At 42.5% G+C, this 27,960-nt stretch overlaps 1 protein-coding gene across 9 annotated transcripts in view; it reads right to left on the bottom strand.

Moving 5' to 3' along the window:
• FOCAD (focadhesin) overlaps window positions 1-27,960 on the bottom strand; it is a 221,207-nt gene that overhangs the window by 147,276 nt on the left and 45,971 nt on the right. For 5 of the 9 annotated variants that reach the window (XM_030567748.1, XM_030567746.1, XM_030567747.1 and 2 more), the window contains 5 exons: window positions 21,535-21,739; window positions 11,903-12,109; window positions 10,389-10,476; window positions 9,437-9,639; window positions 2,451-2,708 (listed from right to left, as the gene is read on the bottom strand). In XM_030567748.1, the coding sequence (XP_030423608.1) occupies window positions 2,451-2,708; window positions 9,437-9,639; window positions 10,389-10,476; window positions 11,903-12,109; window positions 21,535-21,739 (961 nt within the window). The remainder of the gene's footprint in view (window positions 1-2,450; window positions 2,709-9,436; window positions 9,640-10,388; window positions 10,477-11,902; window positions 12,110-21,534; window positions 21,740-27,960) is intronic. The other 4 variants (XM_030567749.1, XM_030567751.1, XM_030567752.1 and 1 more) reach the window with 4 other exon arrangements.

Genomic DNA, 27,960 nt, shown 5'->3' with positions numbered 1-27,960 from the left:
AAAAATATCCAACAAAAAAAAAATTCATATGCCTTCCAAACCCATGTGCATATTCAGCCCCCTCCACTTGACAGAGAAAGAATAAGAAATAAAAAAGACATAAGCACAAAGAACATTGAGAAGAGAAAAAGAGAGGAAGTTGAATAATAGGAGTTCAATAGATGACACAGTGCTAGTACCAGTATCAAAGGTATACTCTGAAGGCACTGCATGATGGCCCTGACTGAGCAAAGCACTTAAGCATGTGCTCAAATGTAAGCACTCGAGTAGTCCCATTCAATTAAATGGATCAGGACCACAACACCCAGTATCCTACAGAAACAAACCCATACTCCTTAAACCACATGTTGCCAAATCCTGCTCTAATGGGTGTGCAAACTAACATTTGAAACAGAAATTCATTTAAGAAATGGACAAAAAGCTGGTCTTTGTGTTACAAGAGCATCTCTAATTTTTAAAGGACTCTCTCTTGCTTTCCAACATATATGGCCATCCAACATCTTGACAGATGAAAGGAGATGTGACAAAGTCAGTCTGTCAATGGTGCTTAGCAATGATATCAGAAAAGACCCTAATGTGTGAGTGGCAAACCTTCCCACTCTTCAGATGGAAGGTGAAGAATACTCTGCTTCCTGGCTCGCCTGTGGACCTCCGCCTGGGCTCTCTGATGGCTCTCCGCAGTGACTGCACCAGTCTAAACTCGGTTTCTCCAAACTGAACTATTGTGGGCAGGATTTTCCCAGCTGTCACGAGGAATGCTGAATTTCTTGAGGCCTTGCTTGACCTTGTCATTATAACAGAGTTTTGACCTTCCTCTGCATCGCGGGCAGTTCTTAAGTTGTTCATAGAGCACAGCCTTCAGGAGACAATCCTGAGGCATGCAGTCCATGTCTCCCAAAGCCTGTGAGCGTCCAGCACAGTCTACACAGACTGTAGGCCAGTTCTGTCAAGGGTCTCATTATTAGTGATTCATTGGTGCCAAGTAACTCTAAGGATTTTTCTAAGACAGTGGAGGTGGAAACTGTTCAATCTCTGCTCCTGCTTGGAATATGCAACCCAGATTTCACAAGTGTGAAGGAAAGTACTAAGGACACAAACCTGATAGACTATGTTTGTTCAGAGTTAGCAACTTGTTACAAAGACTTGAGGTAAGTTTGCCAAAGGTAACTTAAGCTTTGTTGATTTTAGCGTCAACTTCCCTATCAAGGGTAAGTGAACTGGTAAGAATTGAGCCAAGACAGCAGAAGTGACCCATGTTCAACATACAAACATGAATATTTTTTATGATCTACTGTATTGTCTTAGTTTAGTACCTCTGACTTAAATAATACACACACATGACAATCTGGTGTTATGACTGATAAATTATAAAGCCTGGTATCTATTTTTGTCTTTCAACTTACACAGATATATATATGGATATTGTGAAAAACCTGACTTGAATTTGCAGGGAGTGAAGTAGACAAAAAGACAGCACGGACTATTCAGGTAATTTTGAAATGTAAGTCTACAGACATCAAGGGACTCTGAGATCATCACAGTACCCACAAGAGGACTGTGACTTATGAGGTCATGAGAAGCCAGAAATGGCTTAGTAGACTTATCTCAATTTTCTTGCATTGTATTCTTCATATATATTGGGTAAGACCACAAATAGTCATTTTTTTAAGCTTGCACAACTTACAACTAAAAAAAAAAAAAAGAGAAAAATAATCTGAAAGGGAGATCATTACAAAAAGGTGAATGTGCAAAAGCATAAACACCTTATAGTTTGGAAAACCTTTTTCTAATTAAAGTTTCAAAAGTTACCACAAGAATACGCTCAACACCATTTTGGACTTACTCCCCAGAACATTCAAATAAACATATAGCTAAAAGCATATGATATTGCTTTGCACTTCCATAACAGTTCCTATTAAAGGTCTCACAATATTTCAGTTAATTCTTACTACTTCCCGAGAGATTAGCCCCCTTTTACAGACTGAAAAAACTGCAGCTATACTGGCCCAAGTACACACAGCAAGTTGATGACACCAATATTTGACTGGCATAACACTACTTCCAACACAGTAACACTTTAACAACAATGCCTTTATAGCTTCAGTGATTCACTACTTATAAAGGGCAAATTCAAGACCATCACCACTGTGCAGCCACCAGAATGAAGAAGTGACACCTCTCAGAACTCATTCCATTTTTGTTTATTTTTTAAAAACATGCCCCTTATTTTATTGCATTCCACACCCTGAAAAACATCCCTGAAAAACTAAAAACCCTTCAGTTACTGCACATCAGTAAAAGATTTCTCTCTTCACCAACATTAAATAAAAAAGGCTAGTGAGCAATTTTACACAGACACGAAGAGCACTTTAAGCACACCACCCATATGCACTCAATGAACACTGCTAGTGGAAACGCACCAGATCAATCCATTAATGGTCACATTTTACCTGAGAGGAATCTGACTTGGCTATGTCCACAGTAGCACTCAGTACTTCACGAAGACTCTCTCCATTTTCTTGAACCAGGAGGTAAGCAAGCAGAAGGAACACATGAGTGGGGACTTGATTCATAATAGGTAGCAGTGATTTAATAGAAGACAACCAGACAAGCACTGCAGACTTCTCTTTCATGTGCTCTAGGATCCTCCAGGTTGTATACAATAAATTGTACGTACTGGTTATAGGGAAGATGACCTTGCAGGATGACTGGAAAACACAAACAAATTAATACCATTATAGATTAAGTCCAAATCTTGAAAAACAAAAAAGTAACAAATCCAAATTTTCCCACCTAAACTTGTTTGAGAGAGACTATTCCTTAAAGGAAAAAAAATTAAATTAAATCACAATCTCTCTTTCTTTACTTGCTTATCCATGGGTTCTGTCGCTAAAGAGCAATATGATTCAAATTCACTGTTTTTAAGTTCCCCTCTGCTTAGCAGCAATCATCACTATTCCTGCTGATAATTATGGTTCTATTTCCAAACTGAAGTGGAGACAATGAAGCTGAAGTATATTAAAAGTACAGGTCTTTCGCATCGTACGCTGGGGTTATGTTCCGCAGTCAGCGCGTAAAGCGAAAAATTGCGTAAAATCAAAATTACATTGAGTGTAATGGCGGGCAGAATCGCCCGCACTACAGGTACAGTATTAAAATTGTTATTTTTCTCTTTATTTTTTTTTTATTTTTGCCGACTGCATAAAGGATTCAGATGCAACAGACCTGTACTTGTTTCTGACAAAAGTGCCTGCTATTTTGGAGACTGTCATATTGCTTTAAACTGCCAGGTTATGAATTGAAAGAGAAAATGTAAGTTACTCATGACCTGTTATGTTTTTGGTTTACTTTTTTGCTTTTCATCCAGCTTTGGACAATACTACTAAATTAACCAATGTTATTTTTCAGTTCCCATGTTTCAGCACAGGTATAGTTGTGTAATATTTGGGTTGAAAATAACAGGGAAAGATAAAAATCCCAAAAAGAATCGGTTAGCTATTTCTTTTTTTAAATCATGGAACAGTTTCAACGCATATTATTGTTAATTAAAAGACAACACTAATTCAGAACATAAACTACCTGACATTTTTTATTAAAACTGGATTCTCTTATAAAAGAAAATGTTTTCCAAGTGTTCTTCCACACCCAAATCTAGATTACAACGAGAGGTAGCTTTAGGGGATGACGCATTTAGATGCAATACATTTTATATATGAAGCAAGTAAGGAATGAATTTGAAAGATTTCCAGCTGGAAACTAGAAATTGACCCATAATTCAGACTCGGTCAGGTTCAGGACTTGTTCACCCTTGAATTTCCAAGTGGAAGAGATATTCTGTATGAGCAGCCATAGCAGTTCTACATAAATCTTCACACCTTAACTTTAATCACATGGTTTAATGTAATGTAAATTTATTTTGATTAATGAGAACTATAATGTCCCTGTACTTTAAATAACCTTTTTAGAATAGCATTTAAATTAGAATTAACTCTTACTCCAATATTTATTCCATCAGTTATTGTATGCGAAAAATTCAACAACCTGCAACCCACTGTTCCTTTGTCAGATGAGATCACTTAGAGCCAAATTCTCCCCTCAGATGCACCCAGGGGTGTCTCATTTACTTCAGCTGCTATCATAGAGGCTGATTTAAGATCACAATGTGGCCTGATGAGAAAGTTCAGGATCTTTAGGTTCTATTGTTAGGGGCCTGATTCAGCAGGATATTGGATTACTTCAGTTCCCTCAGGCATCTGAAAATCAGGATCAGTCCCTAAGATTTAATTTCACCACAGCTGAAACCAATACTAGAATTGAGGGGCATATGTGGTTATACCCACACCTCAAATTTCACAAGTCGAATAAAGGAAAATAAATGCTGAAAAGAAGCTGGAACACCCTAAGTGTTTTGGAGTTTAGAAAGGAAAAATATATAATCACTGCCATTCCAATCTGAGGACTGCCATGGACAGAAATCTAGCTGGGCAACTTCCACCGGAACTGTGCAAGCACTGACAGAAAATATACCCCCTTACTGGCCGAGACAGATGAGTTTTACTGTTACATTTTTCAAAATATTTGAAAAAACAAAAAACAAAACCAGAGTTCAGGAATGTTTTCTACTGTATCCTGTGATTCAGAGACTGTTCTCTGGAGATATGTTTGTTTTCCTTACCATTAAGCAGCAGGAACAGTAGTAACCTACACAGGCGTATAACATTCTCTCACAATGACTTACTGCCTTTCTGACACATTGTTCTCTTGGGAAGAGAGAGGAGGGAGTCTCAGCATTTAATTGGAACAATTTCATTTGTATTTGTGCATTTCACTGAAATGAACAATGACTGTGGTGGTAATAATTTCTACATAATAACTATATGCAGTGGAGCTGGAAAAATACAAGCCCTTATGTTACCATGATTCTCCTCCCCTCTAGAGAATCATGTCCCTTTCCCCTCCACATTTTTGGGACTACTATTGTTTATTCATAGAACATTTGCCAGAAAGTTTAGTCATGGCTAGCATTAACATTTAGCAGCTTAGTATTTGTTTACTGCGCTCTGACAATGTGTTCCATGTTGCACTGTAAAAAGACTGTGACAGGATGCCTGTCCCAAAGGTTTACAATCTCATTTAGACAGACAGTACAGACACAGCATACATGTGCCAGTGCCTTTTACTGAATGAAGTAATTGGTCAGTTGTATGTCATGGTAGTAAAGGACCTAACTAATGGAGATTCTTCTGTCTTAAGTGGTAAAGGCTTGTGCTGTCAGAGGAAGAGGATTCAAATTGCAGCCCCATGTTGCTACGATTTGCGAGCATCAAAGCAGATGTCAAGTAGTTGTAAGTACCTACAAACTGGTTACAATATACTAGGTGGGCAAAGAAGGATCTCATTTCATGTTTAATATTATTGATTGATTGAAAAATCGTGTCTGCGGTGGCACATTACTGAGGCTTCACTGAACGAGAGAATTTGTAGGAGTATGAATGGAGAGAGGATTCTGGTTCAGAAACAGCAACTCTGTCCCCAGAAGAAAAGACAGCCCAGAAAAAGACTCAAAGAGGCGAGTGAGAGAAAGATGAAGGGAGCTGGTAAAGCTGTGCACAGCAAAGAGGGATTCTCTGATTGTGAGCCCATGGAGGCAGGGACTGTTATTTTTATACAGCATCTGCCACAGTGGAGTTCTAATTCTTATTGGGATCTCTGAGTCTGAGGGCAATCTCCTTGTTAAATCACAGGAAGAAAGGAGAGCAGAATAGCAAGCATGAGCAAAGTAAAGCCTTGAGGGCCTGTACTAGGAACCTCACTGATACAAGAGGAGATGGTTGCCAGTTAAGGATCAAAGAAGGGATGGGATGTGGTCTGGAAGGGAAAATGTTATTCACCGAAGCATTCTGGGTGGGCAGCAGGGCAGAGATTAGAAGCTCAGAGACATAGCAAATTAGAAAAGTTGAGGCAAGAGATGAAGACAACATTGATAAGGGTTTTCCCTGTAGGAACAGAGCATAAAGCACAAAAAAGAACACGTGGAAATTCCATTAAAGATTATATTCTGTTAGTGATTTGACCCTGGTGCACAAATTTACCAAGCATGTGGGAACACTAAAAAACTACATTCCGGGTCCTAAAGTTAAGAAATATCATATCATCATGACACTATTTAAGTCCATAGTACACCCATACCTTGAATACTGCAAGCAGTTCTGGTCACTCCATCTCAAAAAAGATATAGTCGAAATGGAAAAGGTAAAGAGAAGGGCAACAAAAATGATTAGGGGTATGAAACAGCTTCCATATGAGAAGAGATTAAAAAGACTGGACTGTTCAATTTAGAAAAGAAGTGACTAAGGGATAATGTGATAGAGGACTATAAAATCATGAATAGTGTGGAGAAAGTGAATAAGGAAGTGTTATTTACCCCGTGTCATAACACAAGAACCAGGGTTCATCCAATGAAATTAACAGGCAGCAGCTTTAAAACGAACAAAAAAGCAGTACTTCTGCACACACCACACAGTCAACCTGTGGAACTATAAATGGGTTCTAAAAAGAACTGGACAAGTTCATGGAAGACAGACCTATCAACGGCCATTAGCAGCCCTATGCTCTGGATGTTCCTAAGCCTCTAACTGCCAGGGGCTGGGACTGCGGGGGAATGGATCTCTTAATAATTGTCCTAGTCTGTTCATTCCCTTTGAAGCATCTGGCATTGGCCACTGTCAAAACACAGGATACTGGGCTGGACGGACCATTGGTCTGACCCAGTATGGCCGTTCTTATGTTTTTAAGAACTACAGGTTACCACACGTCTCCGTAGCTCATCAGCCAGTACAGTAACCAGGTTTCTGGAGCCTTGAGGAGAAAATCTGGGATACAAGTCCTTAAACCATTTCCCCAGAACAGGAGCAGGCAAACTTTTTGGCCTGAGGGCCGCATCGGGTTTCCAAAATTGTATGGAGGGCCAGTTAGCGGAGGCTGTGCCTCCCCAAACAGTCAGGCATGGCATGGCCCCGCCCCCTATCCAACCCCACCATTCCCTATCCCCTGACAACCCCCAGAAACCCAGCCCCTGACTGCCCCCTGTCACCCCATCCACCCCCCTCCTTCCTGACTGCCCCTGGGGAGCCCCTGCCCTCTGACCGTCTCGACCCACCACTCTGAATTCTCCTGCCTTCTATCCAACCCGCCCCTGCTCCCTGACCCCTTACTGTGCTGCCTGGAGCACCGGTGGCTAGCGGCACTACAGCCACGCCACTCAGAGCACCAGGACAGGCAGCCAACTGTTCGGCTAGAGCCAGCCACGCCACCCTGCAGCACAGAGCACCGGGTCAGGCCCCGGCTCTGCAGCTGCGCTGAACCAGGAGCTGGCAGCCCCGCCACCCAGAGCACAGCACTGGCGACAGAGTGAGCTGAGGCAGCAGGGGAGGAGGAACAACAGGGGAGGGGCCGGGGGCTAGCCTCCCAGGGTAGAAGCTCAGTGGCTAGGCAGGGGAACACGCAGGCCATAGTCTGCCCACCTCTGCCCTAGGGAGCCATCCACTACCAATATGATCTTGCCAGACTACAAATAGTTAGAGGTATAAGATTTTAAAAGCTATAGAACTACTAAAACCTTTAGCTCAACTTGAGAAAAGCCTTCGCCTTTTGGGGCTTGGGATCCTGGGAGATCACTTGAATGACTAGACAGTACAGTTGCCTTTACAGGGAACTGAAATTACAGCATTTTATTCCCTGTGATCGGAAGACATCTGTACTGATACAAGACTAGGTTTCTGGAACAACCAAAGAGCAGTGCATCACTAGACAATTCACCGCATGCATCATCCTTAGCCTGCTGAGACAGGATTTAGTTAGTGTTAAATGGTGCAGAGATGACCATTTAAGTTCAAAAATTATACACTTTGATAATGCATCATAGTGTCTTGATCTAAGAAGTTCCCACTCATCTGTGACACAATATGTTTATCTTTTGTGGACAGGACATATTACTACCTTACCTAGGCTGGCATCTATGGACTTCTGAAGAAAACGTTAACTGGGAGTGGGCCTCTAAGATAAATGGTTATTAGATGCAGAAACTAGAAGAAATGGTACATTTTGCTGTCTCATGTGCACCACCAACCTAACTAATCTCCAGAAATAGTTGAAAACAGCTGTAAAGAGGCAAATGGAGCCTAACTTCTACAGCGCTGAGGATATCTAAATGAGAAGGTAGGCAGCTCTCATCTATCCTTAGAACATTTGGATGGAGGTTTTCAAAAGGAGTCTGGATATCATCTGTCTTGTCATTTAGACAACAAATCCTGCATCTTAGCAGGGGGTTAGACTAGATGACTTTTGCAGTCCTTTCTAACCCTATGATTCTATGAACACATAGATGGAGTCTAGAGGAGAACAACAATAATGTTAAAGGATTTTGAAAACTTGGTCTATGAAGAAAGGTTAAAAAACATGGGCATGTTTAGTCTTGACAAAAAAATACTGAGTGTGGACCTGAAACCAGCCATTAGGTATGTTAAGAGCTATTATAAAGAGGATGGTGGTCAGTTGTCCTCCATGTCCACTGAAGGTAGGACAAGAAGTAATAGGCTTAATCTACAGGTTTAGGCTAGATACCAGGAAAAACGTTCTAACTATAAGAGTAGCTAAGCACTGGAATAGGTTTCCAATGGAGATAATGGAAATCTGCAGCACTGGAGGTTTTTAAGAACAGGCTGGACAAATACTTGTCAGGACGATCTAGGTTTACTTGGTGCTGTCTCAGTGCAGGAGGCTGGACTTAATAACTTCTCAAGGTCCCTTCCAGCCCGACATTTCTATGATTCTGTGGGAGAGGGAGAGAGAGTTCTCAGGCTCAAGATCCTGCATCAGTAGAAAGGAGGGGAGCAACAGTAAGTACAAAAAGATTCCAAGATGATCAGTAGACACCTTAATAGGCCCCCTTTGCCTTTGTTCTCCCTCTCTTTCCCCAACAAAGCGGAAAGAGCAGAAAAGAGTGGTGGTTGATGAGACTACTGTTACAAGGAAGGGGATGAATAAGAGTACCATAAGCAAGAGTCTGGAGGAGGCAAAAGTTTAGCGTTCTATTGAGGTCTGCTATTTGGCTAACAGCACAGGATGAAGATGTACTTATACCCTTAAATCTGTATAAGCTGATATAAGGCTGTTTAAAAACAAAACAAAAAAAAAAACCTCACAGGTAGAAACAATGCCCAAGCGCAAACTTAGCTTTTGATGCCTTCCTAGCACTTTCCATTTTACTCATCTTTAATACATGTTTTGACAGTTTCCATGTCAAGTTTGAAAACACACACACACCACCTTTAGCAGTCTCTAATGTAAATTACTGTATGTAACAATGCAGAGAAACTGTTATATCCCCCCCAACCCAATCTGCCCCAAAAGGGAAGAGCCTTAATTAAATCTTTACCAATTTCTTTTTATCTTTTATGCTTTCCTGCTGTACCATTTCCAGAAGATTTATAGCCAGCTGTTGCCTAGTGGAACCAGAATCTTCCTCCGATATACAGTCTTCAACTGCTGTTGAAGATAAGATCTGCAACACAGGCATCATCAAGATGATGGCTGTGGCTGGAATTTTCTGAGTTTCTGTACAGGAAAGGAGCTTGCAAGCTATTTGAGCAAGAGAAAAAAAATAGGTGGAAAAAAGAGAGTTATGCTTTTCAGTATGACATACACATTTTCTAGCAAACACTCTGGTCAAGCACAGTAATAGTTCCCAAAAGAGTTGTAATATATATATGTATATATATATACACACACACACATTGTACTGCCACAGTGCAAACTACTTTCCTGGTAAGGAAGACATCACCAAACGTACATTACATGCCCTTTATACCAAGCCACCTGAGCACCTGATATCAACAAACATAGAAATGGAATATAATAGAAACCCCTGCTTGTTAATGTATCAACAGGAAAAGTCTATTCTCTACTACTAACACAGTAAGTCAAAAGCCCAGCCAAACAAATAAGCTATACGTTGTGCTCTCAAGATTGTCAAACAGAAGAACTGTCAGAAGAAACAGGTTCAGTAGGCCTGAACCCTGTGCAAAGGCTATCCTGCTGCTGGCTGGAAAAATTTAAACCCCTATACAAAGGCAGGACAAGCCAGCAGATGATAACATCCATGACAGGAAACAGGAGGGGGAAAAGATCTCTCTTTGCCTTTGGCTCCACCATATCAAACTTTTATTTTTTAATTAACAAAAAATTACAACTTAATACAATGAACATTCCAATCACTGCACCTAACTTCAAAGACGACCGATTACAAAAGACAAAGTCTTAAATTTAAGGAAACAAAACGAACAGGAAACCATGATCTTGGAAACTGGATATTCCAAGTAGAACTTTACCTAGGCTTAAGATGGGTTTCTGCTGACATGCTGGAGTCTGTAGCAGAAGTAAACCTAATCCAATTATGGCCTGTTCAACTGGAAAGTCCTGAAGAGGTAGAAAAAAAATGTTGTTTGAATATTTCAGTTTTGAGCCTGATGCAGTGTGGAAATAAACGTATTTCTACTGCAGGTCTTTTTTATGCACACAGTATATACTGAACACAGTGTATCTGTTCAAACCTCATAATTTAAAAGCAGCAACCTTTCAATAAAGGTAATCATCTGGAAAGCATGAGTTTAAATACAATTCAAGTCTGTTAATAAAATAGCCACAAGATTCTGATTAGTTTCTCTATAATTTGGTTTAACCTGTACTGGCCAGCTCCTACACTACAGTCTACACTGAATCTAACCAGTCAGCACTAAAACATAGTAGCTGATATATGGGGACTTTATAATTTTACATTTTCTGGCTTTTTAGGTTTTGCAACGAAGAAACAAAAACAACAAAATTAAACTCAGACTTCATATATCTACCATAAGCAAACACTATGGTAAAAGCCTTATTAGTTTAGATAAAACAATTCAATGTCTATGTGCTCTACATAAGCCTAGAGATCTTCAGAAATGGGTGCCTAAAGTTAGACTCCTAAGACCATATTCTAAGGACCTAAATAAGTACCCGAATGTCTAAAGTGCTAAGCATCCTATGTTGATGTCAGTAGGAGCTTCTGGGTAATCTGCATTTTTTAAAAATATGTGCTACTTAGATCACTTATTATGGATTTAGAAGCCTAACTTTAGGTACCACCATTGGAGAGGCACCAGGGGAAGGGGGCAATTTTATCCATAGTACACAAATCTCTGTGAAAATACTGGGGCTGAAGCAGTAAAATTCACAGACAGTGGCAACCTGATCTCTGCAATGGTCAAACTATGCTCCTAGATCATGTTTCTAATAGGGTGGAGTGATTTTCTCTAGGGAACAAAAAACCTTTGTTGCTTCCAAATAAAGCTACTTCAACATTAATAATGAAAAGTTATTTAGACTTCCAATACATTAAAAGTTACTGTGAACTGTTTTAGACTTATAGCCCAATTTTTTCAAAAATGCATTAGGCTCCTACGGCAATATTTAGACACCAAAAGTTGAGATTTAAAAAGCACCTATGCAACTTAGGAGCACAAGTCCCATTGACTTGAAACTGCAAACCCTGACTGAGGATTACAGCCCGATCAAAACATTTCAGATTTCTTAACTTGTACAAGTTCAATATATTGGAAGATGGTGCTTGTTGCAAATACAGAGCATGCTATTTGCTTATGAATTTTGTATTAACTTTGTGTTGGTCTCACAGTGAGGATAATGAGAACCTTTGATTGGCTTTTTCAGCACAGATGATCATTTTAAACAAAGATTCTTAGGAAGAAAAAATAACTGCATGTATAGAGCCACTTTGAAAGACCACCTTTAAAATGGCAACAATCTTTCCATTTAATGTAACTTTTTGTATCTTCTCCCAAATTCCTACCTCTTGCAAGAACTCAACATTTTGCTCTATTAAGCAAATTGTAGATGAACATTCCCCTGTCACGTTCAGACAAATCTCACAGAAGCACAAAATCTGCAGACACAGCTGGGATAACTGAACTTTCCAAAAAACAGGGTAGCGAAGCAGACTACGGAATAATTCTTCTAGAAAGAACAATGCTTCCGTTATTTGTGACAAGTCCTTTATCTGTAGAGAAAAAGAGATAGCTTAAACACATACACACACACACTTTTTTTTAATTTATTTTCCTTCTTCCTTACAAGATGTGTGGAAGAGTTTCATTTTCTATAGCTGGTCCTAAGAGTTGTATAACTTTTTTACTGCAAACTTTTCAAGAAACACATTCAGAAATAAACTACCAACCCTAACATTCTATGGCTCATGGCAGAATCAGCGTTGAAACAGACAAGCCTATCTGCAGTTTGACACTCAAGTAAAATCAGACAAAAACTTAAAGAATTAACAAGCACTGCCCTTTTCCTTAAGAGGGACGACAAACAGACATCTTTGGTTTGGGGTCCTTCGCTCCTGATTTGCTACTGCATGCAATTTAATTCCTGAGCTTCTCTGGATTAGTGATTGCCAAATGGAACAAGCGGCACAGAGGTTTTCTAATGCTGAAGTGTTATTATTGAGACCCTCCCCCCCAAAAAAAAATTCAATTTTCTTATTATCTAATCTTGATTCCAATTTCAGTCTCAAGAGATAGCAGGTCAGTATCTTATTCCCCTGAACCACGATGTAAGTTTATCTACAGAAAAAAATTGCATTTGAGTGTCTTGACCAAAAGTGTCATTCTATGTTTGGAAGCAGTGCAGAAGAAGATTCAAACAACAAGGTGCTTCAATAAGTTAATGTGTTAGATATGAAAGATGTTCTGCTCTTGAAAATTCCAATTCCAATCAAACCCAGCTGTTCTGATCAAAATTCTGGAGCTGGTGTTATGAATATGGTTTTGATCTCATCTACATTGGCATTTATTCCAAGGGATTAAGAACAATGAACCATCTGCTCTAATCAGGTGCCTTGTGCCTGCTGAATTCATCAAGAGGAAAGTCTGCAGGTGACCAGCTGAACCTTTCACCAGTGGCTGCCATCATAAGACAACAAAATGATTATGAAGTGTTTCAGCATTTCTGTAACACATGTTAGCAGGACTAAACAAGGGGCAAGAAAAAGAAAGGATAAAAAGGGCTTGGGGATCGGAGGAGGAAGAAAGGACAGGTTATGAAAACAAGCTTATGAGTTCTTGGGCCAAAGATTTTCCTAGCTGCAGTGAAAGACATACGGTGGACAAGGGGACAGTGAAGAGAATGTAAAGCTTAGTACACTTTTATTTTCTTAAATGTAATTTCTAGCAAAACAAAGTTCACTCCTATAGTTGTGTGTTTTGTTTTGGGGGGAATAAAGCAGGTTCATAACTATTTTTCTGAGAAGTTTCCTGTGTCCCTTTTGAAGTCTATTAGCATCCTACGATCTTTAATGTATTTATCCTCACTGCACCTAATATTCCCATTTTACAGACAGAGAACAAAGGCACAAACAGGCTATGGCCATGTCTACACTACAAAATTATTTATGTCATCATAAAGTCACCACAGTTATTAAATTTATTGTATGTACATACTTGGCTCCTTGTGTTGGTGGTGTGTGTCCTCACAAAGAGCACTTATATCAATTGCTTTGTCAGTGTGGGGATTGTGGGATGGCTCCTGAAAGCCAAACCAATGTCCCCACTGTTATTGCTGCTTGCTGTGTGCTCCACAATCTCTATGAGAGTAAGGGGGAGACCTTTATGGTAGGGTGGGAGGCTAAGGCAAATCACCTGGCCGTTGATTACGCGCAGCCAGACACCAGGGTGATTAGAAGAGCACACCAGGAAGTGGTGCGCATCAGAGAAGCTTTGAAAACGAGTTTCATCACAGGCCAGGGTACGGTCCGACTGTTGTGTTTGTTTCCCCTTGATGAACCGGCCCTCCCGATTGACTCATTCCCTGTAAGCAATCCACCCTCCCCCTTCGATTACAGCTTGCTTAAGGAAATAAAGTCACTATCGTTTAAAAATCATGTATTCTTTATTAAGAAGTCATTATAAAAAGGGCGAGAGAACTGACAAGGTATCCCGGGTGTGGTTTGGGAGGAGGACAGGAGGGAAGGAAAAGGCCACTAAAAATATTTCAAAGCAATGACAGCCTTTTGGTTGGGCTGTCCACGGGGGTGGAGTGGGCGAGAAGGGAGAGAAGTATTTAAAAAGATACATTTTACAGAACAATGGTTATACTCTTTCACAGTGAACAACACTATTCACCTTACATAGCACATGCGATTTCACTACAAGGCCGCATTTTGCATCTTAATATTGAGTGCCTGCGGCTTTGGTGTTAGAGATCTCACAGACACAGGTCCAGGCAGCAGAATTCAGCTTGCATGTGGCCATGGTAAACCACTGTCTTTTGGCTTATGCAGCCTTCATATACACAGTGCCCTCCTTTCCCAAATACCAAGCAAATCCCGTTCAGTGCTGCTTCTTTCCTGTTAACATGCAGCAGCAGAAACCACCCCGGCATCCAATTCTCTGGGATGATCGCTTTACCCCTCCCCCTACCGTGTGGCTAGTATCATGGAAGATCACTGCTAATCATCCCCCTTTCCCCCCCACCGCGTGGCTGGTAGCAGGGAAGATCCCTGCTAGCCAAACGTGAAAAAGCTCAGCGTCATTACCCCCCCTCTCCGCTCCCCCCGCTTGGCTACCTGCAAGGAAGGATTTCTTTTAAGCGACAGGCAAACAGCCCAGTAGGAATGGCCATCTCTGTCCCCTTAATTAAATTCCTGAATTTCAACCAGGTTACCATGAACGATATCACTCTCCTCAGGATAACATAACGAGATAAAGAACGGATGTTGCTTGAATGCCAGCAATCACCGGGACCATACGCAGCTAGGCTTTGTCATGCAATGATACCAGATTACTTGCTACATGCATGGCATGGTCAAATGTCCTACCATGGTGGACGGAATAAAGGCTGCCTTGCCCAGAAACCTTCTGCAAAGGCTTTTGGAGTACCTCCAGGAGAGCTTCATGGAGATGTCCCTGGAGGATTTCCACTCTATCCCCAGACATGTTAACAAACTTTTCCAATAACTGTACTGGCCGTGAATGCATCCCAAGTCCTCAGAGCAAATCAATTATTAAAAAATGCTTGCTATTAAACCATGTTTTATATTTACAAAAGGTACACTCACCAGAGGTCGCTTCCATGGTTTCATTGTCTGGGCTACTGGCTTGGGAGGGTAATTCTGTCTGGGTGAGAAAAAGCTCCTGGCTGTTGGGGAGAACGGAGTGCTGTGTGCTCTCTGCAAGCACGTCCTCCTCTTCCTCCTCCTCATCTTCCCCGTCCGCAGAATTCTCAGGCATGGCTGAGATTACCACCCCCACCTCGGAATCCACGGACAGGGGTGGGGTAGCGGTGGTGGACCCCCCTAGAATTGCATGCAGCTCAGAGTAGAAGTGGCATGTTTTCGGACCTTCCGTTTGCCCCAGACCTTCTGTTTGCTTCTTTGGTTTTCTGGTAGGCTTGTCTGAGCTCCTTAACTTTCACTCTGCACTGCACTGAGTCCCTGGTGTGGCCTTTCTCCATCATAGCCTTGGAAATTTTTTCAAATGTTTTTTCATTTCGTCTTTTGGAACGGAGTTCCGTTAGCACAGAATCCTCTCCCCATATAGTGATCAGATCCAGTATCTCCCGTGCGGTCCATGCTGGAGCTCTTAGTCGATTCTCAGGAGACTGCACTGTTACCTGTGCTGATGAGCTCTGCGTGGTCACCTGTGATGGTGAGCTCTCCACACTGGCCAAACAGGAAATGAAATTCCAAAGTTCGCAGGGCTTTTACTGTCTACCTGGCCAGTGCATCCGAGTTCAGATTGCTGTCCAGAGCAGTTACAGTGCTGCACTGTAGGATACCGCCCGGAGGCCAATACCATTGATTTGCGGCCATTCTAACCCTAATCCGATTTGGTAATACCGATTTCAGCGCTACTCCTCTCATCAGGGAGGAGTACAGAAACCAATTTAAAGAGCCCTTTATATCGATATAAAGGGCCTCGTTGTGTGGATGGGTGCAGCGTTAAATCGGTTTAACTCTGCTAAAATTGGTATAAACACGTAGTGTAGACCAGGCCTGACACTATGTCAATCCAATTATATTGACACTGACTCTACACCACTCGGGGAGGGGGTGTTACTAATAGGCACAGAGAGGTGTAACTAATAGGCACTTACATGGGTGGGATCCAAATTTACGAGAAGACACTTCCACAGTTAGGTCGATGCAAGGCAGCTTACGTTGACCTAACCATGAAGCACAGATCAGACCTAAGTGAGGTGCGATAGCTCACCCAGAAAATCTGTGACGGAGCATGGAAGTTCCTTCTGCATCTCCTGAGTCTCAGGCTTGCAACCTAACCACTGGACCATTTGTCCCCTCTTCTCCTCAATGAGCTATGGCTAAGATTTTGAAAGAGGCCTAAAACAATTAGGCATCCTACTTCACATGAATTTCAGTGAGAAGTAGGCCCCTTTGACAATCCCAGCCTACACAGAGTACAGTTGTGCCTTCCAGTACATAGTCCCACTGGCTTCAGAGAGTGTCACACTTATTTATGTAAAGGCAGAATTTGTGTTATCTTATTAAAACACAAGAACTTTGTATAGCCCATTTCACATTTTAAAACCACCCATCCAAATTCAAGTGTCATGAGTTTTCTCAAAATAGCTCATGATGTTGAGAGCTGGCTGTAAAAAAAGGTTACCTACCTTTCATAACTGTCATTCTTCAAAATGTGTTTCTCATGTCCATTACACTCTAGGTGTGTGTGCGCCCACGAGTGCAGCCGTTGGAGATTTTTGCCTTAGTAGTACCAGTAAGGCTGTCTATGGCACCCGGTGGAGTACCGCACTCATGCCTTGGAATATCAAGCGCCGCCGGCCCTATGCCCTATATGTTCCTTCTTGCCGACAACTCTAATAGAGGGACAGGAGGGCAGTTAATTGAATGAACATGAGCAACATCTCTAAGAGTAACAGTTACAAAAGGTAGATAGCCATTTTTCCTTCGAGAACTTGCTCATGTTGATTCCATTCTAAGTGACTCACAGGCCGAATCAATGGAGGTGGGCTCAAGAGTTCACAGTCTTACAACTCGCATCATTGCTCTGCCAAGCCAGCATCGTCTTGACCCTGCTGCGTAGTGCGACGCAAACGTGTGGACAGACGACCAGGTTGTGGCCCGAAAGACCTCTTGGATCAGCACCTGTGCCAGGAAGGCTGATGATGATGATGATGCCTGCACCCCAGTCGAATGAGCTGTCATGATGGCTGGTGGGGACACCTTTGCCAGCTCATAGCAAAAGCAGATACAGACCATGATCCAAGACGAGATTCTCTGGGCTGACATTGGGCAACCTGTCATCCTGTCAGTGACAGCAATGAACTGCATTAACTTATGGAACAGCTCTGTTTTATCAATGTAGAAGACCAGTGCCCGTTTGACATCCAGGGTAGACAGCCCACACTCCTCATCCGTCACATTAGACTTTGGATAAAGGACTTAAAAGTAAATGTCTTGACCAGTGTGGAACTAGGAGATGACCTTGGATGCAGCTGGACCTTGTCCTTATAGAAGATCCTATTGGGCGGCTCCACTGTTAGCGCCCTGATCTTTCTATGGGCCGAAGTTATAGTGACCAAGAAGGAGACTTTCCAGGAGAAAGCAGGAAGCCAAGAGTTCAAAGGGGAGACCCATGAGCTTTGACAGCACAAGATTCAGGTCCCAAGAGAGGACCAGGTCCCGAACATGCAGGTAAAGGCACTCTAGACCTTTTAAGAAGCGCGCCGTCATGGGATGGGCAAAGACCGACTGGCCTTGAAACGAAGGGTAGAACATCAAAATAATCACCAGATATACCGTGACTGAAGATGGTGGCAGACCCTGGAGTTTAAGGTGCAATAAATAGTCCAGATGTCCTGCAGTGGGGCCTCTTCCACACGAATGCGTCAGTCCGAGGCCCAACATATGAACCACTTCCACTTCGCCACACAAGTAGCCCTGGTGGTCTTTCTGCTGTCCAGCAGGACCTGTTGGACACCAGCGGAACACTCCTGTTCATCCACACTCAGCAAGGCAGCAGACAAACCCGTTCAAGTGCCAGTGATGCAGGTTTGGGTGCAGCAGGTCACCGTGGTTCTGGGACAGCAGATCCAGCAGAAGAGATAGCTGCAATGGGGTGGCTGCTGAGAGACTCAGCAGCACAACAAACCAGTGCTGATGAGGCCACGCTGGGCTATGAGAATAAGAGATGCTCTGTCTTGCTTCAACTTCAGCAGTACCTTGTGGATCAATGGTACTGGGGAGAAGGTGTACATCAGTGCTTACGACGACAGAATAAGGAAGGCGTCCAACAGGGAGCCCTTGTCCCTGCCCCACAGAGAACAGAACAGGTGACACTTTCCGTTATGTCTAGACGTAAACAGGTCCACCCGGGGAGTCCCTCACCTGCTGAAGATTAAGCAGACTACTTCTGGATGAAGCAACCATTCGTGGCGAGACAAGAAGGTCATGCTGAAGCAATCTGCCAGGACATTCCTGATTCCAGGCATGTGGGTGGCCACCAGAAAAATGGCATGTTGCACACAAAAGTCCCAGAGGCTGAGAGCCTCCCAACAAAGATCTGAAGACCTGGCATCAGGGCGATACATCACGGCTGTACTGTCCACCAGGACCTGCACCTTCCTGCCAAGTGGGACAAGAATACCTGGTAGGCCAGGAAAACCGCTCTGAACTCCCTGACATTCATATGAAGGGCCAGATCACTGTGTGGCCAGTGGCCCTGGATGCTGAGCTCACCCAGATGGGCTCCCCAGCCCAGGTCTGACGCATCTGAGACCAGGGTAAGAGACGGAGATGGGGTCACAAAGAGAACCCCCTGCAACATTAACTTGGGAGCCAGCCAAGAGTCCAAAAGCACGTAGCTCAGCACCGTGACCACATGGGCCAGGGCGTGCCTGCTGGGTCTATAGACCAGGGCTAGCCACACCTTCAGAGGCTGTAGATGAAGTCGGGCATGGCTGTGCACATGTATGTGCACATGGCCATGTGGTCCATTAGTCATAGGCACGTGTGGGCTGTGGTGAGCAGATGGCTCTTTATGTGAGTGATCAAGTCTGACATGGCCTGGAATTGCACTTCTGAAAGGAAGGCCCCAGCTCACATGGAGTCGAGAAATGCTCCGATAAACTCTATGCATTCAACTGGTGTTAACGTGGACTTCTGTGTTTATTAACAGGCCCAGATCATTGCAGATGAACCACACAGATTGAGGCTACGTTGCACCTGCTCCCAAGACCTGCCCTTGATGAGCCAGTCGTCAAGATATGGGAAGATCTGGACACTTCACCCCACCCCTGACATCTCAGGTATGCCTCTGCCAGTGTCATGCACTTTGTGAATACCCAGGGGGCCGAGGACAGGCCAAAGGGTAGTGCCGGGAACTGGAAGTGACACCCGGCCACTATGAAATGCAGGAAACGCCTGTGGCCCAGCAATGTGGAGTCATGATAAAAGGCATCCTTTAAGTTGAGAGCAGTGTACCAGTTCCCCGGATCCAGGGAAGGAATGATAGAGGCCAGGGAGAACATGTGGAACTTCAACTTCTTGAGAGACTTGTTGAGGTCACGCAGGTCCAGGATGGGTCTGAGGCCCCCTTTGGCTTTCGGGATTAGGAAAGAGCAGAAGTAGAATCCTCTTCCTTCAATGTCCTGAGGAATCTCCTCCACATCCCCCAAGCCCAGGAGCTTCTTGACCTCCTAAATGAGGAGTTGCTCTTGAGAAGGGCCCCGGAAGACAGACGGCGAAATGAGGAGGCAGGGGCAGGAAGGAGGGGTGGCCGAGAACTGCAGGGTATGTCCAGGACCCAGCAGGCTGACATAGAGTGACCATTGCACAGGCGTAACTGAATAGTAACTGTAGCGTGGAGAGCAGTACTGATGCTGGGAAGAACGGGACGGGGAACTTTCCAACTGTGCTGGTGATTGGGATCGATGCCTAAAGGACGACCATCAAGAGAGTGAGTGGTGCTGGGAATAGTAAGGGAGAGCGATCGACAACGCAATTGAGACCTGCCCCGGGATTCCAGACACAGCGGAGAAGATCGACGTCTTCTGTCTGGCGACCAGTGCTGTTCCCCTGCTCCTGAGGGGTTTTAACAGCAGGCTTTCCCTCTTGGGGAACCTTAGCCAGGTCCTATGGCACTGGGGTCTTCACTGGAGTAGATGGAGACCTACGCTCTCTCTGCACCTAGGGAGCCTGGGATGATGAAGGTGCAGGCAGGAGTGTGGGTCCCATACTTCTCCCAGGAGTCAGTGGCAGACCTTTAAGGGAGCTGGGAGCCCCAACTGGGGAGGCATGATTGCATGGCCCCGGAGTAGCCTGGCGGGGAGGTCAAGGTCCCTTGCTAAATGACTCCTGGGCCTTCTTGCTCGGTACCAGGGAGCACTTCTTGACCTTCTTCTTTGGCACCGGCGATGGTGAATGACTCTAGGAGGTGTCGGGTGCCAGTGCTGCACTGCGCACAGAGGCTGAGGCACTAGGTACGACCTGTCTGGACAGCTTTGAAGCCGGGTGGAGGGTGGACTCCATCAGGAGAGCCCTGAGATGGATAGCCTGCTTCTTTTGGGTGCAGGGCTGAAAATTTTTGCAGATCCAGCACCACTCCTTAACGTGTGACTCCTCCAAGCACTTAAGGCAGCTGCCATGGGGGTCAATCACAGGCATAGGCCTGCTGCAGTCCGAGCAGAGCTTAAACCTGCGAGACCAAGGCTTAAACCCGAGCAGAGCTTAAACCAAGGCATGCCCCGCCTGGGAAAAAGTCTCGCTGGGACCCTGACTACTAACTAACACTTAACAACTATTTAACACTATCAAATGTGAACTATGTACAACGGCCCTAAGGCACGAAGTTCAGAATGGTGGAAACCGCTAGCTCTTGCTCAGCGAGAAAGGTGCTCCGACCGACCACCATGGGCAATAAGAAGGAATTGAGAGGGTGTAGGGCCGGCAGTGCCTGAAATACCATGGTATGAGCACGGCACTCCAGAGGGCACCACAGCCAGCCCTAAGGGTACCGCTAAGGCAAATCTCCGATGGCCGCGCATTTGGGCATGCACACACCTAGAACGGAATCAACATGAGCAAGCACTCGAAGAACAGCAGACTGTGATTGGTTCAGGACAATAACATTCTGTCTTTCACATGCGGCTCTCCCAGCTTAAACTATATACAAGGTCATCAGCATCATTAGTTACTATCACACATAACACATGTTTCCAGTTAGAACTTGCATGGTCAGATTTGATCACTTAAAAAAAAATTATATTACCTTCCCCAAGAAAGCCAGACTTATTAGTTCTAGATTTCCAAGCTGCTGATCAAATCTAGTTTGGAGAGTTGGAATGCAGCATTGCATGTGAACACACAAATGAGTAATACAATAAAAAAGCTGCTTTAACAAAAGTTTATTTGCAGAAGGCAGGGCCAAGCATTAAATTAACTTTTACCTGAAAATGTGGAATCAAGTCACAAAGCAGCTGAAGAATAAGGTGTTCTAGTGTAGAAGGTGCCTCTTTGTTTTCAGGACCATGTGGCTGAAGTAAGATTTTAAGTAGACTCATTCGCAGTTCAGCATTCTCCCCCAATTGGGATGGTTCACAATACAGGTATCTTAGAAATGGGGTCATTATACAGACACATGAACTCTGTGCCCTGCAGTTCAAAAATAAGTTTGCTGAGACCACTTACTAGTAAAAGTCAGCAAACAGTGAAACCCAAGCAACACAACATTCACAGCCTCTATTGGTATCAACATTGTGCAGGATGTATAGTAATTATGAGAAGACATCATGAGAGTCATTGCTAAATCTCACAATAAGCAGTAACAATTTGATTTACTTGCACAGAACAATATAATGAGCTCTTGAATAGCAGAGGTGCAATTAAAGGGCATTGCCAATTTACTTATTCTGTACTGATGCATGAATAATACCTCACTTTATACTCCAGGGGTCAGCAACCTCTGGCACACGGCTCGCCAGGGTAAGCATCCTGGCGCGACAGGTCAGTTTGTTTATCTGCCACATCAGCAGGTTTGGCCGATCGCGGTTCCCACTGAACGCGGTTTGCTGTCCCAGGGCAATGCAAGCGGCGGGAAGCGCCACGGGCTGCGGGATGTGCTGGCTGCTGCTTCCTGGGACAGCGAACCGCGGCCAGTGGGAGCCGCGATCGACTGAACCTGCTGACGTGGCAGATAAACAAACTGGCCTGGCCTGTCAGGGAGCTTACCCTGGAGAGCCACATACCAGAGGTTGCCGACCCCTGTTATACTCTTACATGCTGAAATGGCATTTTATATTTGATTTTTTTCCTCAACAATTTAGAAATCTGTTTTCTGTGCTATATGTCATCATAGCTATTGTGGTACCAAATTATGCAGTATCTGGATAATGTTGTTCAGAAATACTATTATAAAATCTTACTTTTCATCACTATAAATCAAACACAAAAGAACATTGTTTGAGAGCTACCACAGCAACAGCGATCAAAACAAAGTACTACTTCAACAAGAGTTGCTCCCTGGCGAAGAGTGTATCACTGTATTGTTTCATTGGATTCACTTTGCTAGAAACTCACAACTATACATTTAAAAAAAAATCCAATTGTTGATCCATTTATGACTCATTGTCTCAAAACTGGGAATCAGAATATTGGTTACACTGCCCAGATATTGTCAAAAAATTAAGTACCTCCAGAAACCTTTTATCTTCTCCCATTCGTGTCTCAAAAAAGTCAGTAATACATATAGATCACCATATTCTAGATCTATGATTTTATGCTATAAAAGCCTTTGGATAAAAAGTGGCAGGAAGAACAGGACAAATGGGTTCTTCTAAAGAACGCAGCTATTGTTAAAAAAAAAAAAATTAACCAGCTGTCACTTCATACTCCCATTCATCACACAACATACCTACTATACACCTAAATATATACTAAATACCATACAAAAGAAAGTGTTTCTGGCACCGTTCGATATCACTGCAAATGTTGTCATTGATTTCAGTGGGACAATCAGGGCCATAACAATTTTGCATTCAATCTAAATCCTACTAAAGTTAATCAGAATTTCTCCACTGACTTCCAAGGACTTTCAATCAGGACTCAATTCCCTGACAGGTTATGGAAAGCTATCTGTGGCTTTCCCCTTCTGCATACATTTTAAAATATGCTATTGTGATTTCAGTTATGGAAAATGCATGTATTATGACAGAACATATTCATTACTCAGGCATTACTCATTGGCTTCAGTGTGAGTTTTGCCTAAGTAAAGATTGTGAGATTGGGCCAAAAATGAAATACATTTTAAAATCACCTGTAGTTATCTGCAAAGAACAAATTTTTTTTTAATTAATTATAAATCTCTAGCTCCGGCTCTAGGTGTTATTACAGTAGTTCAGAAAAATTCAAATAAAAACATTTCCATGAAAAACAGAAACAATGTAATGTCGAATTGTCACAATACCTCCCTGTTTTCTGAGCTCTAGGAATAACGAAAGTCATTAACATTTTAATAGATTAATATCAACTAAATTCCCAAACACTCATACAATCTCCTCCAGTCACACCACATCACCATCAGGCCACCACATAAAAAATAATAATAATACAACTAAAACAAAACACTAAGACCCCGATTCTGCAAACTCTTATTCATCCACTCAAGTTTATATATGTGAATAGTCCTGCTGACTTCAGTAAGTGTTTGCAAGATCACAGTTAAGGAAACAGACAGGCCTTATACCTTAAGAGTGAAATCCTAGTCCCATTGAAGTTAGTGGGAGTTTTGCCATAGACTTCAATGGGGTCAAGGTTTCACATTTTTTCTGCTGCCCATTCAACAAACAATTATATCACACCCACTTATGACAGGATTCTTTATGAACACTGAATTCCAGAATTTTAAGGTGACTGGAAGATCTGTCTTTGAATATTTGTTTTAGAATGAATCTACCTTTTTAATTTGACATCAACTTAAAACTCAAACTTCCGTTTGAAGATTCCTTAACTTCTATCATCACAAGTAACAGTTAAGCTCACTATAAAATAAAGAGAAATATATTTATCTTGAAAAATATTTCTCCTACCCTAGTTGTCTACTTTCTGAAACAGAGCACTATACAGGTCTGTTGCATCTTGCGCGCATTTAACATGCACAATTTCAACTTTACATGGTCGGGGGGGGGAGAGTGCGAGCGATTCCACCAGCGTGAGACGTGAATCTGCTGTTCCCACTAAAATATTTGGCAGGGAGGGGGGGGGAGACGACAGCAACAGCATGTCTTTAGGCCTGTGATAAGGTTCTCCCCTATAATAACCCTGGAAGGTTGGCAAAAAAAGAACAAAAAAAACAGTTTAAATAGTATACATGCCCCGAAGTGATTGTGAGATGGGAGAAGCGAATCTGCTGTTCCCACTACAGTACTGCTGTTCCCGCTACAGTACTCAGTCCCCCTGGGCCTCTCATACTGATTGAGACTCTACTGTACTTGTATTGTTTAAAGAGACAGTACGTATTTTTCATATAATATGGCCCCTAAACGCAAGCCACCTACTTCATCTGGTGCTCAAACTGGCTGTGTTGGTCTTATTGAGAGAAGGTATGTTCATCGCCAACGTGGTGTGTAAATACGGTCGCAATGAATCTAACATCCATGCCATCAAGATTCCAGAGACAGAAATTCATCAAGCCATGGCATCAAGTGCTCCAGTAACTGCTAAGGTGACGAGCCAAGTGCATGATAAGACTTTAAGTGAAGACTGAAAAGGTATTAAACTTATAGCTGGAAGACATGAACCGTAAACGGGTGCCTATCAATGGCAACATGTTGTGAGAAAAGGCTCTTAGCATCTATGCGCTGTTCAAACCTCCCGCCGAAGAGGGACAGCCTTCTGATAAGAAGGAATTCAAAGCCAGCCAAGTTGGCTTAACAGTTTTAGGAACCGCTTCAACCTCAAAAACGTGCAGACTACTGGTGAAGCTGCATCTTCCAATGAGGACGCAGCAAAAGCCTACCCCAAACAATTAAAGAAAATCATAGAGGAAAAGGACTATCTTCCAGAACAAGTTTTTAATGCTGACGAAACTGGGCTCTTCTGGAAAAAAAATGCCCACCCGCACTTATATTTTGAAATCAGGAAGACAAGCCCCTGGGTTCAAGGCAGCTAAAGACCGTGTGACTGTGTTGCTTTGTTGCAGTGCGGCTGGGCATTTAATAAAGCTGGGCTTGCTTTATAGGGCTGCAAATCCCCGTCTCCTAAAAGGCAAGAACAAAAATCTCCTGCCTGTGTTCTGGCAATCAAATAAAAATGCTTGGGTGACGGCAGCATTACTTCTGGATTGGTTCCACAAGTGTTTCATTCTGGAGGTCAAGCAATATCTTGAAGAGAAAGGACTTTACTTTAAAGTGGTGCTGATCGTAGCAATGCTCCTGACCACCCTGTGGCACTTCGGTTTGGCATAATGTTGTTGAAGTGGTTTTTCTCCCCCCTAGTACTACCTCCATCCTCCAACCTCTCAACCAAGGCGTCATTAGCTGTTTCAAGGCCACGCACACGAGGTTTACATTCTCATGGATCCTTACCACTATGGATGCTGATCCCAATGTTAATGTGATGGAGTGTCGGAAGTCCTTCAACATTGCTGACTGCATCACTTATATTAAACAGGCAGTGGATGCAGTCAAGCCTGAAACGGTCAATGCATGTTGGCAAAACCTATGGGAAGACTGTGTGAATGATTTTAAGGGCTTCCCGATCATTGACAAAGAAGTGCAACTCATTGTTCAGGTGGTCAGGCAAGTGGGTGGTAATGGCTTCGTCGACATCCTCGAGGAAGAAACTGAGGAATTAATTGAGGGCCACAGAGAAATATTGACTGACAAAGAGTTAGAGGAACTGATAAAATCGTCTACAGAAGATGATGATGATGATGATGATGATGATGATGAACAGGAAGAGCCAGCAACTTGGAATCTTCATAAATTTTCTGAAGTGTTCCAAGCAGCAAAATACTTGAATGATTTAATTTCTGAATATGATCCTTCTATGGAAAGAAGCCTCAAAATCACACGTAGGGGAAGAGGAAGACTAATCATTGGAGTGTGTACAGTAAAAGACTAGCAAGAATATCCAGGAAGACTGGTGACTCTTCAGGTTTACAGTACTGTACTGTTTTCATTTTTTATTCTTTCATTCTTCTCTCTCTATGTTGTCAAAAATACTGTAAAATTATATTTTGCATATGTAGTCTTTATTATATACTGTACTTTATATTGCTCTATACAATACATAGTACTGTACAGGGCTGTATACACAAAACTGTACTTTATGGGTGATTTAAGAGATTTTCAAGGGTCATTTTGACTATACGCGATTTTCGTTTTACCCACTGACTGCAGAACATAACCCCAGCTAAGATGCAACAGACCTGTATATATTTAGTTAGTTTCATTGTATTTCTACAGTCAGTTCCCCGTTTGTGACAGTCTTTCACAAAGCAACAGAGAAATGACATTTTTTAAAAGATAGGGAAATGTTTTATAAAACTACAAAAAATGGCCAATGGCTGTGGGGCTGGTATAATACTTGATAGTGCTTTAAACTCATTTTTCAAGATTGACAGTGTCCTTTTAGCTCTTCATGTATATGTAAATGGTATGGATCTGTTTTTCAACAGACAATTTTTATAAGGCGGCTTTGCAATTCAATTTTTTAAATAAAAAGCAAGCATCTTCAAAAGCCACTATCACTATCACTTCAAAATCACTATCATTTAAACTTAACAGGAAAAATAGCTTATAGCTATGGTACTAGGTTGCTGCACAATCCCAGAAAAAAAGATCCCATTTTACCTGCAATGAAGTCATGTTGTATAAAAGATATTCATGGACCTTGTCATTGGACAAACTGTGCTGTTATACAGCATTAGCCATTAAAATATCACCAATTGCCAAATTATCACACAGTGACATTTAAGATTAACACAGTTTCCCCAGCCACGTATTAGCAGGCACTCTCATACCTCTGTGGTAATGCTTTGCAAATGTTGACTTTTAAACAGCCTTCTGTTAAACATAGTCTTTCTCAAAAGAACAAAGTTGTAGTAAGAAAAAAAAATCAGCAGAAAACTCCTAGAAACACATGAATTGCCACACCAGAACACATCAATTGTCCATCTATTCCAGTATCCTAACAGCAACAGTACCAGATGTCTCACAGGAAAGTACCTGAAACCCACCATGGACAATAATAGAGTAATCTGCCCATATGTATTCATGTCTCATTATTAGGCAGTTGGCCTGAGGGTTAATACTCCTACTTTTTACTTAGTTATCTAATATAGAGGATTTTCTCATTGCCCGTGTAAATAGCTACTCTTTTTCTAAGTCTTTCTGAACTCTTGAACTCAATGACGATGTCATAGACAGCAAGTTCCACAGATTCATTACGTGTTGTGTAAAATAAAAATATAATTTCTATTATCAGATTTAAATGTGAATGAACTGAACATCCTCCTGTGCTTGTGTTATGAGAAAGGTACATAGGAACATCTGATTTACCATCTCTATATCATTCACTATTTCATATAACAGATGTCCCCGCTTGCCTCCTTTCTAAACTAAGCAGTCCCAATCCTCCTAAATACAGATTTTGTACCCATTCAAAAGCCAACTGGCCAATTAACATAGGGAAATAATTTTATGGTTGGTTTAATGAACTATTAGTTTTTCCATTAACATCCTCACTGTGGTAAATTTTCTGCCTGGGCTAGACCATTTCTGTGACAATCTTCCAAAGTTATCCTTAACATTTGGTTTCCATTATTACATGGTCTGCAACAGAAGTGAATTAAATTTTTTAACTCAAAGTTTTCA

This window comes from Gopherus evgoodei, chromosome 6, assembly GCF_007399415.2.
Source record: "Gopherus evgoodei ecotype Sinaloan lineage chromosome 6, rGopEvg1_v1.p, whole genome shotgun sequence".
NCBI lineage: Eukaryota > Metazoa > Chordata > Testudines > Testudinidae > Gopherus > Gopherus evgoodei.
Note: the sequence above shows the minus strand (reverse complement) of the source record. Positions and strands in the feature narration are given on the sequence as shown.